General features: G+C 39.0%; 1 protein-coding gene across 2 annotated transcripts in view; it reads right to left on the reverse strand.

Annotated features, from left to right (window-relative positions):
• GLIS1 (GLIS family zinc finger 1) overlaps positions 1 to 17324 on the reverse strand; it is a 172833-nt gene that overhangs the window by 42081 nt on the left and 113428 nt on the right. For both annotated transcript variants that reach the window (XM_089515191.1, XM_089515192.1), the window contains exons 4-6: positions 13753 to 13914; positions 6478 to 6588; positions 1210 to 1342 (exon numbers count right to left, since the gene is read on the reverse strand). In XM_089515191.1, the coding sequence (XP_089371317.1) occupies positions 1210 to 1342; positions 6478 to 6588; positions 13753 to 13914 (406 nt within the window). The remainder of the gene's footprint in view (positions 1 to 1209; positions 1343 to 6477; positions 6589 to 13752; positions 13915 to 17324) is intronic.

The following is a 17324-nucleotide window of genomic DNA, read 5'->3' on the forward strand; positions in this document are numbered from 1 at the left end:
TTAATTTGTTAAATTGTTTAATACTTTTTTATTGCCTTTTATAATCATTTTTATTACTCACGCTTTTAAATTTGTCAGAATACACACTGCCTTGAGCTCTCTGGACAGAGGGCAGGACCTAAATATTTTAATAAATAAATAAAATGAATAATAATCAATTGGCTCTTCAAGACAGGTTATATTGTTTGCAAGCTGATTAGCATACTGGGGAGTCTTCCCAGAGCACTTTCTTCTTATAAACAGAATGTGTATCCATTGTGCAACTCATTTTTAGATATACAGTACTCTACCTTTTCTCTCCTTGCCATGTTGCCAAAATGTGGAAGTGTGACAGCAGTGAAAAACACAGGTACCTCTTTTGTATGGAACCCCTCGAAGAAAAATAACACAAATGGCCCCTTCTTGGGATTCCAAAAGTATGGCCTGGTACACACGGGTCAAAAGTGGTGTGCCACCACCGATACTAGGGATCGGGAGCGCACAGCAACCACACACTCCCGAACCCTAGTACGTATGAGCACTGTCATGACTGCGCGGCCCCGCCTACAAGGGCACACGTTCATGATGCAAGTGCTGCACAGCATCCATATATTGCTTGCTGTTGAGCCCCTAAGGTTCCAAACCGTTACCTCATGATAGAGTAGCATTCCAAAGTTTTCCTATGGCTCCCACTTTAACTTTAGCAAAATGTATGGCATAAATAATGAAAAGCACTATTCTGTGCCTGGATGGCTGACGATGTATGGAGAATCTATTTATAGTAAATATGGCAAATGCCTGTTTTTTCAACACAATCTGCTTGATGCCTACTCTGTGGTTCAAATGTGAATAAATAACCTGTATCATGGGGAAAATCGACATAAACATGTTGCCTGCATCAAGAACTTAAAAGAAGGCTACTGACAGCCAAAATTATTTCTGATTAGACTTTTCAAATATTGATGTATACTACCTATAACAGTGCAGGGTAACTAGTGAATGCTCTTAGCCTTATTTTGAATACAGTATGCCATTTTAAAATCTTAAGTTTCATGTCTGCATTTGCCATACTTCATTCTTTGTTTAAGGAGCTTAGCATTCTGAAATATGATGGACCAAGAGATAGTGATCTCATTCAGATCTACCTGATGAAATTTGTGACTGGCTGGGGACTTACGGCTGGGCTTCTCATGGCATATCCCATATCTTATTTGTAAGAAATACTCCCACCTGTTATTAGGTCATGTTGGCCCATTGATCGCCCACGCTTCCCATCCAAAATGTGTTGCGAAGAAGGGTGAAGCTGCTGCATGGCTAAGCATTCGCTTAATATGTCTTGTTCAGCATCAGAGCATGAGTGTAGCTATAAGGAGAGAATAACAAAAAGATTTTCATTTCATAGTGCAGAACTAAAGTGCAGCTAATTGGATGCATATGCTCCTTTGCTTATAGCCTACATATAGAAGAAGAAACAAAATGTCATTGTTTCCAGCACTGGAGTAACTGAAAATCTATTAGGTGCTTAGTGCTTCTAATTAGAGATCATTTGGGTTTTTTGAGTGCACAAATGAAGTGTGCTGATCTGAAACCAGCAGCATTTTGGTTCTCAGAAACATAATGTACCCTTGTGCTTGTCATAATTTTATGGTGTAATTTAGCTACATATTATTTCCCCCTAGCATCTTTGGTTCCTTCTCTTGAAAGGATTGCATCACTTCTGTAACTGCAATAGCTGGAAAGATATTTGATAGGGGAGGAAAAGTGTTTGCACTTATCAGATTAGAGCTGGCAAGATGGCGGGCTGTTAGTAATGTGCAAGAGGTACTGCTGATATGTCAGCTGTTTTCCATGTAAATTAATGCACTGCCAAAAGTGTCCAAAGCATGCTCTTTGCAAACCACAATGTCGATCATATTAAAAACAGCAGGAGAGAAGAATTAAGAAAGAAAAGCATTTCTAATTCTCTTTCAAACATGCTGATGTTGCCAAACTTTTGTCATAACACAAGACTCGAATTACACAAAAACAACCAGTTGATGCTGTGGCCGTTAATAAATGCTTATTGTTTTGAAGTTTACAGTTTTGCATTCTGCCTTCCCCTGGGCTCAGTTATTTTAAACTAAAAGATCTAGGCAAATCAGCTGAACGTTCTGTCCTACAGGTTTTCTTTCTCTCTCTAAATAAAGACTGAAGATTCTGCATCACAATCACCAGCTGCAGCTAATAAATATTTAAACCACTACTAAATAATACTTTATTTTATTCTGTTAAAAGAATTGTAGGGCTCCTTGATGCAATACTGCTGAAACAAAAGGTAGAAATTCCGATACATTGGAAGGAGAGGAGCCAAAATAAAAAGAACATCATCTGCACACAAATTCCAAAATCCAGCCTCTGGCATATCCACATAGGGCTGGAACAGATGATCCTGCTTGAACCTCTTGAGAGCTCCTACCAGTCCCAACAAACAAAGATAAATTAGATGGTGCAACAATGTGACTCAGTATAAATTAGCTTCCTGAGGCATAGGGATATAAATCTTTGATTATTTCATCCTCATATCTAAAGACAATTAAATACAGTAATACTCTCTTGCTGTGAGAGAAAACAAATTCTCTGCAGTATTCTCCCCATACCTGAATATCTTAGAAGTCTTGACATTTTGTGGAGGGTTTATTCTGCAAAATGGCAGTATTTTTGCAACAAAACAAAAATCACAGAACACCCATCTTTTCTGTGTAAGAAAAAGTCTTTTTCACATAAGAAACCAATTTCCTGAATAGAAAACAGGATTTAAAATAAAAAAACAAAACAAAACATAAAAATGCCATGTTTTCCTTCACAATATTTCCTCTGCAACACTTTGGGTGGATTTATATGTTTTTACATATGAAGGCAGATAGTTTGTCTTAGCGATATTCTTTATTGAGTAATTTCAGAGTATTACATAGATAAATCACATATCCATCGTGTTATTTCATCACTAACCACACATCGTTATACATTAATCGTAACCATTGAGCAATTATGAGATTAACCAGAGCAAACATCTTTCATCCTTCTTTCTTAAAGCAAAAGAATTCCCTTTATCTATTGCATTTCATATATTTTTACGTTTAACTAGAATCTTTCCTTAGCAAATAAACCTTACAAATAGTATAAATACTTGCAATAGTATCCCCCCCAGATATCCTAGTTTTCTTTATTCTAACATCATAGTTCCATATTCCATTTGTTTTCTATGAACCTCTGAAATGGCATCCATTCTTTCTGTTTTATTGAATACTCCGTGGAGTTCTCTCTATCAAATGATTCCCCACTTTCCATATCTTTAATTTCCAATAGTTTTAGTAGCCATTCATTTATGTCAGGTAAATATGTTTATTACCGTTTTGGAGGTCCTAAATAATTCAATTAGAGCTAATAAGAAAATCAGGGGGTTAAAAATTAAGGGGCACGAACATAAACTTAGAGCCTATGCAGATGACATCTGTATTACTCTGGAAGACCCACTAAATTCTATGGTTTGGGCTTTGGAAGAGCTAAATGAATTTGGAAACTTGTCAGGTATTAAGATAAATAAGGAAAAGACCTTAATGTTAACTAAGAATTTGAAAGAAAAGGAAATAAAGGAACTATCTTTAAGATCTGGTTTAAAAGCAGAAAAGAAAATAAAATATTTGGGTATCTGGCTTACGGACAGAAATACAAACCTTTTTGAGAATAACTACAAGCCTGCTTGGAGTAAGATCTCTAAGGACTTGATTAAATGGAAATCTTACGATCTATCAATTCTGGGAAGAATCGCTACCATTAAAATGGCGGTACTGCCAAAACTTATGTATTTGTTTTTAAACCTGCCGATTATTATGAACGAAAATGTATTCAAAGAATGGGAAAGATCTATATTGAATTTTGTATGGAGAGGGAAAAGAGCAAGAATACAAAAGAAATATCTTATAAGACCTAAATCTCTAGGCGGATGTGCCCTTCCTGATCTGAAGTTATATTTTAGGGCATGTTGCATGATTTGGATCCAAGATTGGATCAATTTAGAAAAAAGACAGTTACTTAATCTTGAAGCAGATAACCTGAGATTCGGATGGCATGCGTACATCTGGTATGATAAAATTAGGGTTAATAAAGATTTCCATAATCATTCTATTAGGAAGCCCCTTTTCCAAACGTGGGAAAAAATCAAAGGGAAATTCTATCGGGGAATCCCTAAATGGGTATCGGTACAGGAGGCTTTCCTGGGAAGATGGGAAGGAAACCCTAATTGGATCAGATATAAGGATGTATTAAAAAAAGAGCATATTAACAATCCAAAGCTGATCTCTAGAGTAGACCTGAATGCCATGGGAAAGCCTATTGGGTGGTTTGGATACTATCAATTGAATCAGAGATTTAAAGAAGATCTGCAAAAAGAAGGATTTGAAAAAGATCAAAATGAGCTGGATAAAGTATTAGGATCAAAAGATAAAGGTAAAATTGCGAGGCTGTATAAATTGTTTTTGAGCAGGGAGTTAGAACAGGAGGTGATAACTACACATATGCTATCATGGGCTATGAAGGCAGATAGTTTGATTAATTACTGATTCCACTTTAATGGTTTTGCATCAAGGAAGATCAAATATACAGATCCCCCCAGCTACACTTTCATCCATATTCCATTCTTTTGGGGAACTGCTTGTAGCAGTTACTTGGATCTGCATTAGGCCTCTTTTAAGTGTTCCTAAGGCATAATTTGCTGAACTGGTCCTATGGTTTAAGGGGGGGGGGGGGGGGCGGAATTCCTCTCTGACAACCAAATGATGTTTGTATTGTCCTGGACTATTTTTTGATAATTCCTAACACCAACGGTAACAGTTTATTCCCACCTCTGAGTGTGTTTCTTTTTAATTTTGAGACAATAAAGTATTATTTACTTCTGCTTGTGTTGTGTGCCTTCAAAGTTGTTTCTGACTTATGGCACCCCTAAGCAAACCTATTACAGGGTTTTCTTGGCAATTTTCATCAGAGGGGGTTTACCATTACCATCCTCTGAGTCTAAGAGAGGATGTGTAAAGTCACCCCATGGATTTTCATGGGTGAGTAGGGATTCGAACCCTGCTCTCCAGAGTCATAGCCCAATGCTCAAACCACAACACCACGCTGGCTCTCATTCTACCTTTTTAAAATTTATTATTATTATTGTAGGGTTATAGTGTATAAAGTGATTTTGTCCAGGACTATACAAACATCATTTGGTTATTTTAAAAAAACCAAGAACTACAGCAATAAATACCACAACCACCTAGCACATCTGGAGGAGCCCTATAGTGGATGAACCATTTTTTTTAAAGGAGCTAAGTCTTCCTTTACTATAGAGACAGACTAGACTACTTTAAAGACTGCAACTCCATGCTTTATAACATTGGAGCTTGACAGACCGCCCTGAAAGGGCGGGCTGGAGCTGCCCATTTTTGATCCCGAGGGAGGCCGCAGCAGCCAAATTGCACAGCCTCCCTCCACAGCAAAAAGAACCCACTGAAAGGGGGTTCTTTTTGCAGTGTGTGGTTACTGCCATGACTGCGCCATTGACACACTGTGGCATGTCAATGATGCAAGCATGGCGCCGTGACATGTGGACGCTGCAATGCACTTGCGTCATCATGGTGGTCCCCATATGGACAAGAGGCTGCTGTGATGGTGCCGCTGCGCACTAGAGTTTGGGTGCGTGCAGACGCTGCGCACTCCTGAACCCTAGAATCAGCGCCAGGATGGCACTTCCTGCCCATTTGTACCAGGCCATTGTTGTCACATGTGCAGCAGAAAAAGAATGCAGAGCCACACATTTGAAGGATGAACAGATAGAAATGATCTATTCACTGGATATATAACATGCAATAAAAGGAAGAAAGAAAAAGTTTCCTAACTCTCTGAAACTGGAGATTCACAAATAATAAAATCAACCCTGTGCTCATTGATTTCACAGTACATTCCTGGCCCATTTCAGCATGTAGGAAAATCAGAAAATGCAAGCAGTTTTGTTTATTTTCTGCTTAAGATACAGTATTTACATACGAATCAATAATGAAAATACCCTGAACTTTTTAGAATAAAAAAAAATCAAACCAATTTAAAAAAATGAGACAAATTTGACATCTAAAACAGCATGTGTGTGTTTCAGCTTCTTTTGGATTTTTATAAAACTCAGCTTCTCATGTCAATCTTGCCAAGTGTTTATAGCATTAGATGGACTAAGGATCTGAGCAGATGCCAATTGATCAGTGCAGAGTGCTTAGATCAGAAGATCAATTTTATTATATCTAAAATAATGTCAGAATAATATGTCTTAAGGTGTGTGTATAGTATAAGGTTAAAAAAAAGTGCAGTGTCTGATTTATTAGTCACGCGACACTGAAAAGCTGTGAAAGAAAAATGAATCTTCATCCAAACCAGCAGTTTAAGAAAGTATTTGCTTGTAACTACTGCCCTTCATATTGTTGGTCTTACCTTCTTACGCACCTGTTGTTCTTTGGCAGAATGAGCTTTCACATGTTTTCGGAGGGAACTTGGATCAGTGTAGCGTTTGGAGCACCCAGGAATTTGACAAGCATATGGTTTCTGTAAGCATGTGGAAAAGGAAGACAAAAAGGTAACTTGGAAAGGATGTCTGCTTTGGAAATATCTCCCTCAAGGTATGAACTATTATGTTCAGAACATAAAATGTTCAGGGATTCTTATCGATGTGTAAACATATTGTAAAGTTTCTAGTTGCATGTTCAGTTTAAAAATACTGGTTGAGCAAATGAAACTGTATACTAACAAAACTGCCAAAGAGCGGATATACTACGCTACACTTTCATCCTGAACTCAGTCCAAATGCTCAATGCACTACTGTACACATCTGGATACTTAATGTGTTTTTCTGGAATAAGGTGGATGAAACAGCAATAAGAAGTATTATCCCAGATCTCCAAAATTCCACCATGCTTGAACTTCTTACCAATGACAAAATAATATTTTACATATCTATTATCTTCTCTAATTTTGAGGCACTTCTTTTGTCCAGAGTATATAAAAGCTATGCAGCATGCATGCATAGATGTATTATTTAAAAGTATTTGTTAATTGCTGTTCTGTCTATTAAGACTCTGAAAAAAAGGATAGTAAAACAGGTTTTTAATTTTTTTAAAAGCCGAAAAACAATTTTAAAAGCCAATTAAAAACACAGTTTTAAAAACCAAAGTCAGATGGCATAATGCAGTCTGTCCATCCAGCACAAACCAGCAATAATGGAGTACTGGACACATTTTTTTTCCAAGTCTGCATTTAGTTGTATCGGAGACAGAGAAAACATTGGTTCATGCAAACATGTCTAATTAACAATTTGTAAGCCGCTCTGAGAGCCTTTTGGCTGAAGAGCAGGGTATAAGTACAGTCTGCCCTTGCCTTATGTGGGGGATCCGTTCTGGACCCCCCCCTGCGTAAGGCAAAAATGCGTATGCTCGAGTCCCATTAGATATAATGGGGCTCGTGAATGCTGTACAGCCGCATGCGTGCACCATGGGCGCACGCACAACTCTCCTGGCGGCTTCCGCGTAAGCTGGAAGCCGCCTATAACAAGCCCGCATATGGTGCAGGCTCACTGTACTCTAAATAAATAAATAAACACTACACCACCACAGGATCCCAGACCAATCCATTAGTTTGCACAATCCTAAAGACAATCTCATGGGCCAAAAGGGAAGTATAAATCGAATGTTTGGGAGTGATCTTGAACCCAATGTTGTTCCTGCAGTTTCAGGTGACTGCTATGGCCAAGAATACCTTTGCCCAGCTTTCACTGGTAACCAGTTGCAATTACTTCTAGGGAAGGTGGACTTTACCATAGCGATCTGTTACTTATACCCTACTGATTAGAGTACTGTAATGCATTGTACATGGAGCCTTCCTTGAAAAGTGTTCAAAGACTGTTTTTATTGTGTGCCTTCAAGTTGTTTCTGACTTATGATGACCCTAAGGTGAACCTATCATAGGGTTCTCTGGGGCTGAGTATGACTTGTCCAAGGTCACTCAATAGGTTTCCATGGTCAAGGGGGGAACTGAACCCTCATCTTCAGATTGTAATCCAATGCTCAAACCAGTACCATTGCTAGTGTAAAATGTAGCAGCTAGACTGTTTATTTGATATGCACTTTAGACAGCATATGTCACCAGTTTTGAGCAAACTGCACTGGGTTCCAGTTTGTTTCCAAATTCCATTGTAGGTGCCAGTTTTGACCTACAAAGCCTTAAAAAGTTGAGGTCAGGATATCTGAAAAATAGTCTTCTTCTGTACTGAGGCTGCCTGGAATCTGGGATCTTCAACAAAGGATCCATCACCTTGAGAGACTAGCTTGTACGTGAGACACAGCTTTCTCTCTAGCACTAACTTAGTTCACTTGTGAAACTCCCTCCCAAGGAAAGTCAGGTTGGCACCATCTGTGTTGAATTTCCAATGGGTAGTTACCAATGACTTTTGGTTTTAAGAGCTGGTTTTAAAAATGGCCTTCAAATACTATTTTTATATTTCTTGTTCACAATTTCAGTGGCCCTGGTGAGCAGAAGCAATTAACTGTAAATGAATAATACAGTTTATGAGCTCCAATCTATTTGAAAAACATTTTGCTCTACCTTGTATAATTGATAGACTTTATTATCCATTTTCTTTATTCCTTATCTTGTTGACAATTCTAACCTTATGAGAGATCTTGCTCTCTAATGCTCTATGCTTTTGGAATTGCACAGTGTAGGTAACTGTGCTAGGATACCAGAAGTTTATGATGGTCAAACAAGAGAACTAAAACATTTAGCTTTTCACTGGTCCATGTGCTCTATAGAAAGCTTTGCCTTCCTTTTGGATACAATTAAACAATTAAAAATAATTAAACAATAATAGTAAATCTTTCCAGTAATGGAAAGGGAGCCATCTTTTCTTTTCCTTAAAAGGTAGATTTCAACCCAGCTTTCAGTGCAGCCCCAGACCTAACCCTAACCTAATAATCTGTTATTCGATCAAACCAGCACATTCTAACAGTTCTTTGTAATTATTTACAGATTCTCCTTTCAGAAAAGATAAATGACAGATTGACCTACATTTGGAATCCCAAATCACTTCCACATGCATCCAATAAGAAATAAGCAGTCTATATAAATCCTTTTTCTTTGTAGGTGCCTCCAGAGGAATAAGTTGTCCTGCTTCTTGTACCAGCAGGAAATTTCCAAAGGAATAATAAGATCATTCACCAGCTCAAGGCTCCAAAGGCTAACCCGATATGTACCCAGAAACTTACATATGAAAGTCGATTTATTGAAAGCGCCTGGAACACACAGAGAATCGAAATTTGAAGAAGGATGATGGAAACCATTAAACAATTCCTTAGTGGAATTAACTGGGCAGAGTATTTTCCCAGCTATGGTAACGCATTATTAAGGATGGGGAAACTAGATCAGAAAAAGTCCATCCATACTAGTCCAAACCTTTTCAATCTCACTTTCACACAGGATTCAGTTACACAGCAGGCATATAAAGGGGATCAGAGTTTGCTTCCATTAACTGTGAGTCTTCTGTTACATGCATTTGGAGCACTAACACCAGAATACAGGATACATTCTAATTTCTTATATCTATGTTGTAAAAACCAAAGTGGGAAAAAAAAACACTCAGTACAGCATGCAAAGCTAGACTTCTTGGGGAAATTAATATGAACAGTTATGTAAACAAATGAATGCTAGCTTATGCAAGATGTGAATACAATAAAACTTCAATGAATGTGTGGAAAGGTAAAGTGGAACACTGATAAAATGTTGAGTTAAAATTATTACTGTACCTTTTTGCTGAATTTGAGCATATATTTCAGACAGTAACAAGAGAGATGAGGAAAGAGATAAAAAAAGAAAGAAAAAAGAGAACAGAAAGTTAAAGGGTCTCTGTGCAATGGCACCCACATAAAAGGAGACAGGAAGACAGAGGGACTTGGTTCAGTGTATACCACGAAGTCTACAAAATTATTTGCGTGACTCAAACCAGTCTGCTCCTCCCCATCATTCCACTTATATTAACATCAAGCTGTTAAACTTCAAAAAGTAGCATCCTATATGGTATATTAAGTTTCAAAAGTGCCACATTTTAGAAGTAATTACAAATTCAAATTTCTAAAGCCGACTTTCAAATAAATAAAACATTGTTATTGTAAGTGTGCCTGGGTTTGGAAAATTTGACTGACTGATTTGTTTGTTTTTGAAAGCATAATGTACATTACACATTCCTTAATGCTGCACTGTCTGAAATGTGTAGCTAGTTTAAAAGTAAATATCAATTAACCGCCAGGTTTCTGCGCCATAAACACCCAGCCAAACGTTAAACCACATATTCACCTCTTTCAAAAAGACAAAGGAAGGACTCTTGCTGTTATTCTTTATGGGCCTTGGATCAGGATTTTAAATGACCTAAAGAGTCTGCTTTGCTTTCATAGGTGGATTGTCTGGAATAGAAACTAAAATGATCTGGCCAATGCAGAAAAATTAATAGCCACCATCCAAACGCTGTTACTCCCATTTTGAGGGCTAGTATGGAAGGATACTATAAGAACCAACATAGTGTAGTGGTTTGAGCTTTGGGACTATGAGTCTGGAGACCAGGGTTCGAATCCCGGCTCAACCATGTAAACCAACTGGGTGACCTTGGGCAAGTCACACTCTTCTAACCTCAGAGAAGAGCAATGGCAAATCCCCTCTGAAAAAACGGGTCAAAAAAAGTTATGGTCACCATAAATTGGAAACGGTTTGAAGGCATACAAAAACAACAACCTCAACTACTATGGACTATCTTAATGAATGAAGCTTTTCTGTAGCACTGAAAGTACTGAAGTGTAGGAGAGAAGAATGGAGTAATATACTCCATTACTGCAATGGTAGCAAGTGAGTCCCACAATAGTGGGGCAGAGAATCTACTCTGCATTTAAACTAGGAGTGATTTAAGGCACTATTCTCATGTTGGGAACAGGATCCAGCTCTCTAGATAGCTTCTTTATCCCACACTAAAATATGGAGTAGATTTACCACCCCACTGACTTGAAAGCCACCAGCTGCTATTACATTGCTCCCAGAGGCCATATTTAGAATAATAAAATCACAGAGTTGGAAGAGAGCTCAAGGACCATTCAGTCCAACCCCTACCATGCAGGAATATACAATCAAAGTACCCCTGACAGATGGCCATCCAGCCTCTGTTTAAAAGCCTTCAAAGAAGGAGACTCCACCACACTCCAAGGGAACAGAGTTGAACAGATCCTACTATGGCGGGTTACAGACCGCCGAAAAGCAGCGGCCTATACCCGCCCCTTTCCCCGGTGTATCGGGGCCTCAGTGGCCAGAACGGCAGCCGCTGAGGCCCCGATCTGCCGCTTTCCGGGCCGTGGGGAAGCAGAAAAAGGCCGCTTCCCCGCAGCCTGGAAAGGGGTGTCCTTGGGGCTTCAAGCCCCAAGGACACCCTGCGGTGGCGGGGAGGAGGAGAAAGGGGCCGCTTGGCCCCTTTCTCCTCTGCGTCACTGGCGCAGCCATCTGAAGGCTGCGCTCAGCAACGCAAACCAGGAAGGAGCTCCGAAACAAAGCTCCTTCCTGCTCCACGCAAAGGGTGCATTAAGTGCCCTCGCGCGGAGCGATGGCGTCACGTCTGCACAGCCTCGTTTGGAGGCGGCGCGTTTGTGACGCCATCATGGCGGCCCCCATGTAGATGGGGCGCCGCCATCTTGTACGTCCTCAGGACATATTAGGCTTGGGGGCGTGAAGAAGTGACGCCCCTTTTTAAAACTAGGACGTCCTGAGGACATCCCTTATGGCCGTTTGTAATGCGCCTCTGGTAGCATAATTTCTGGTTAAAGACTTAGAGCCTTATATCATTACAAAAGTAAGACCAGAGGGAGATGGGCATGAAAGTGTGTCAAACAGAGTTTTCTAGCATGACAAAAGGCATACCTTTATGATAGCCCCCCTTGGAAAGAGAAGAGAAGTGCTACAACATCATACGGAGAGGCATGGAGAAAGACAGTACTCTCCTGTTCTGTTCCATCTTTTCTAATGTGATAAGGCTCTTAGCAAAAACATGTTCAGTATTTATGATGTCCTGTTTTATTTGGGAGTAGTGCATCCTGTTATACCTTTTAGGTAACACCTGTCTGGAAGTTTTTTAACTAAATATTCTCATATTTGTTTCTAGAAAATAAGTCAGCAACATCATCATCCTTTAGAGTAGAACAGATCAAGGACTGGCATTCTTTCAATTGGCAGACAAAGGATCATCATCCTAGTGAACAGTGGAACAGCAGAAAACTTATGCAAGAATTTTAAATTGTTTGTTACTACAGTACTTGTAACCAATTGCATTTTATTTTTGAATCACTACAACTTCGCACTTCCAATTATGGCCAAATCAGATTTTTATAGAATGTTCATATTCTCCTATTGTGATGTATCAAAGTGACAACAACCAAGATCCAGTATAATAGGAAGCAGTTTCAGGGACATAAACAGAGTTCATTAATTCAGGGGTGAGCAAATTCTGAAGGTCTGGAGGTCAGTTTTCTCTCAGATTTCTCTCGGGCTTGGTGGTCCACAGCCCCTGTCCACCAATACCCCCCCCCCCCGCCAATTATTCTTCTCTCAATTATTCGTCCCTCAATTTGTCCTCCAGAAGCTTTTGGGGCCATAATATGCCATTTAAATACAACCCCCACAGAACATTTTAGGCCAGAAAAAGGCTTTTTAAAACAGAAGTGCTGGCCCAGTCATTTCTGTTTTCTAAAACAGGCTTGGGAGGGGACAGATTGTATTTAAATAGCAAATTGTGTGACCCGGAGCTACCTAGGGCACAATTAGCTATTCTAGGCAATTTTTGGTGTGGGATGCGGGTGCTGGAGAGGCCTGGTGGGCTAAAAAGTGGTTGGGGGGGGACACTGGGGGCTGCATGGGAACTGCATTTTGTCCAGCATGTATTAGCTAAATGTCAAAATATCGATGAATTGAACTTTGGTACTCTGCTAGTGATATCCATTTACTTATGGTAACTCTTGTGATAGCATTTTTGTCTTGTAGCAAGGATAACACAACTCTTTATTGTCCCAATTATACATAGACACGCAGGGTAGCAGAACACTGGGAAGGACACTGTCAGTTAGTTCAGGATAGCAGAGCACTGGGAAGGACATTGCCAGTTAGTAGGACCTTGCTAGCTCACACTAATAGGAATCTCTCAAGTGGCCATGGTTGAGCCAAGGACCTTTCACCAGTTATAGCTGATGTGGCAGATGTAGCCAGTCTAGAATATATTCTGTCTCTGGTTATTTATGCACTGGTAATCTCCAGTTTGGGGCCTAAATATCCTAAAGGCACCCAATCCTGTCTGATATCAGAAGCTAAACAGGGTCTTTGCAGTTTTTTATGCACTGTATGATAAAGTGGATTTTTAAAAAATATATATTTAGTGTAAACTTTTCTGGAATCAATACTGACGAAGAGTGAGACATAAATACATTAATAAATAAAATAAAGCACACACAGAATGTTTGCATATATGTATTATGAATGCTTTTTCTTTCTAAAAATGCATGACAGAGAAGCATGTTAAATTTCATTCTCAGCCCTCACAGTGAAGTTTCCTAAGATGCTACATTTTCATGAAAGAAAGGAAAGGCTTCACTACAGTGTCTGCACCACATACAACACCATATAGAATAACGTCATGCTTACTGTATCCAGGTGTGTTCGTTGATGCTTAGCCCGATCGCTAGAGTTGCTGAAAGCTTTCTGGCAGCCAGGATGCTGACAAAGATAAGGCTTCTCACCCGTGTGGCTCCGCAGGTGGATCTTAAGGTTTTCAAGTCGAGAAAATGCTTTGTTGCACCCTTCAAACTACAATAAAGCCATAAAAAACCTCTGTAAAGCTTTAGTAAATAAACCACATCCTGCTATAATGAATGTAGTGTCTGAAAAAAAAATCCAAACTGGACATGCAAGAAATCAAACAGAATTCAGAACATCTGCTGACATTTATGGTTGAAACACACTTTGCTCTGCTGCTTTAATCCTTCACTTGGCATGGCATAAGCATCTGTACAACTGTATTGTTGTATTCATGGTGTTAAGTCTTCAGGATACAGTTTAAGTAAAGAAGCTTAAACATGAAGAAAGAACAAGTGTTCAGCTTATGGGGGAGGGCACTCTCTTCAACCTTACAAACACCATGAAGTATTGATATCAGAGATACTGAGAAGAATCAGACATTTGGCAGCCATGCATGAAAAAAAAGAGAGACTACAGCATTCTGAATAATGAAACAGTGTACTAGATAATAAAGATGGGAGATAAAAAGAAACATGGTTTTATATATCACCTTAGGCGAATACAAAATTCAAGAACAACCATCCACAATCATTTATTTTGTTTGTTGTTAACTGCCATCAAGGCGAACCCATGAATAAGAGCCCTCCAAGTCATCCATCATCCTCAATAGCTCTGATCACGTTTTGTAGACCCAGGGCCATGGCTTCCTTGATTGGGCTTATCCATCTCAAATACAGTCTTCCTCTTTTCCTATTGCCTTCTACCTTAGCAAGTATCATTGTCTTTTCTAGTGAGTCACGTCTTCTCATGATATGTCATGAGGAGTAGGGTAATATAGTAATCTTGACTTCTAGGGAGAGTTCATTTATTACTCCCAAATTAATATATATTGTACAAAAAACATGTCTCATGTCCAATTTTTGATTACTGCCATCTGACTGATGATGCACCCCAAGCCGAGTAAGGTTTGTACCTGCTGCCCTCAGAGCTGCTCAAACCAGATTTTACTAGGGTAGGAGTAAGGAAGTCCTATCTAAACACAAAAGTTTGGAAAGCTGCTTTTTTAAAGAAAGAAAGAAAGAAAGAAAGAAAACATTACAATAGTATTCCTTAGGCCTTCAGATAATAGCTATCTTAACCATTGCTGGGGTTCTGATATGTAACCCATTATGTCATGCATTCAGAACATATAGTGCTACCCAGTGCTTGCTTGTTTCAGAGTTATAAAATGTATTTTCCATACTCGCCAAGGGCTGAAGCCACTGACAAGTGATCTTCATTTTGGTTCTTAGAGTGTTCTTTTAAAAAAAACAACATGATGTCTTATGCAACATATAGTGGCACTGCATAATGCTATAATGTTAGACCACCTGACAAATATAATGCTACTGTTCTAGGGTAATCTACCATTATAGGTTTATTGTAACATATTACTTCCAAGCTCTGTTACCATCTTTTAGCAAACAAGACACAGCATGAAACAATGTCAAAGTCTCTGTCAATGAAAAACTGGGATGAAGTAAATATTGATGCGGAAGGATAGCTGGAGATCATTATCAGGAAACCCAATAGGTATTTGTGATGATGTGAGAGAAAACTGTGAAAGCTCAGATAGTGCTTCTAGTTCAGCTTCTCCTTCACATGATGGAGCAAGCAAAAGCAAATTGAATTTTCACAGACTTGAGCCTACTTTCTCAGATGCATTTGGCCAATGAGGTGGGGGATGATGATTGAGGCCTGTTACAGACAGCCAAAATAAAGCTGCTTCGAGTCACAGTGGAGGTATGGTGTTTCAATGATGCATGTGTCCTAAGAGTCCAGAAGTTGCACCAAAGCCACGCTCCAGCCCTAAGGACTGGAGCGTGGCTTTGGTGTGGCTTCTGGACTCTTAGGACGCATGCATCATTGAAACACCATACTTCCACTGTGACTCGAAGCAGCTTTATTTTGGCTGTCTGTAACAGGCCAAAGAGTCTTTTTAATTTTACAATACTTGATTTTTAGTAGCTATAGCTAACCCTAGAGTGGGTTTAAATTTAGAGACTTATAATGGTTATTTTCTAACAGAATAGTTAATATTTTAGTAGTTAATAAATAGGAATGCAGTGGTTTAGTGGTTAAGATGCGAATTCTGATTATCGGAAGATAGGAAGGTTGGCAGTTTGAGGCCTGAGTGCTGCATGATAGGGTGAGCTCCCATCACTAATCCCAGCTTCTGCCAACATAGCAATTCAAAAGCATGCCAGTGCAAGTAGATAAATAGGTATCACTTCAGTGGGAAGGTAATAGCATTCAGTGCAGTCATGCTGGCCACATGACCACCGGAGTAGTCCTCAGACAACGCTGGCTCTTTGGCTTAGTAAAGGAGATGAGCAATACCCCCTACAGTCGGTTATGATTAGACATTCATGTCACGGAACTACCTTTACCTTTTAGTTAATATTTTAATATTTAAAATAACCCTGGATTTTTGCATATTCCTGGAATATGGGAGAGGAATATAAAATGGAAAGTTACACTTCTATTTATACAAAATATTTGAATTATTCACAATGGCACAAGTAAATACAGGGAAAATATATGGCATTTTAATACGACATGGGTAAAATATCAGACGGAAATCCAAAACTGGCAGAAACAGCAACTCTTCTGAAATTATAAAGTACTGCCAGTAGAATTACACCTCCTAATGCCAAGTATATTTCTTTTTACACACAGCTTGGTCTTCTCTTTTTTGCTAAAAGTAATGCCTCCCAACCATACAAAAATAAGGATGGCATGGGCAAAAACTTAAGTGGAATAGACACTTAAAATTGTATAAAATCACTGGCATTTCAAATATGGGATTTTAACTTTTTTAATCCATGTGTTATTCAGGACACTACTCATACATCAATAAAAAGTTTTTAATAAAAACATGCAAAAACGATCTACACAAAATTAATGAAAACATCCAGATTATATAAACCTGGCTTGTATGTAACAAGTATTGCTGATAACTCTGGGTTATCATTTATGATCAGTATGCTTGTACACACTCCCTAACTATTCCTGCTTGGCTCCTGCTTCCAGCGGGACAAGCTAAATAAACTAAGAAAACCATCACTATTTTGTTTAGCATTATGTCCAAACTGAGCTTTCTGGATTGACAACCTCTGAACAAGTTCGAATGTGGAAGTTAGGGTTTGTTTTTGTCTTCTAATTCCTAGCTTGGCAGATGAATGCTCACATATTCAATGTGGCATTTAGCACTTTGTTACTATACTTGCTTGGGATACGTGCCTCTTGGCTTTTAGGGAGATCAGACTTGATTTGTTCTAGGACCCATTTGTTTGTCTTTTTTAGCTATCCACGGTATTCTCAGAACTCTTTTTCAGCACCACATCTAAAATGAGTTGATTTTCTTCCTGTCAGCTTTCCTCACCATCCACCTCTCACATCCATACACAGTGATGAGAAATATGATGATATGGACAATC

This window comes from Sceloporus occidentalis, unplaced genomic scaffold (assembly GCF_023333645.1).
Source record: "Sceloporus occidentalis isolate IW3139 unplaced genomic scaffold, rSceOcc1.0.p SCAF_3, whole genome shotgun sequence".
NCBI lineage: Eukaryota > Metazoa > Chordata > Lepidosauria > Squamata > Phrynosomatidae > Sceloporus > Sceloporus occidentalis.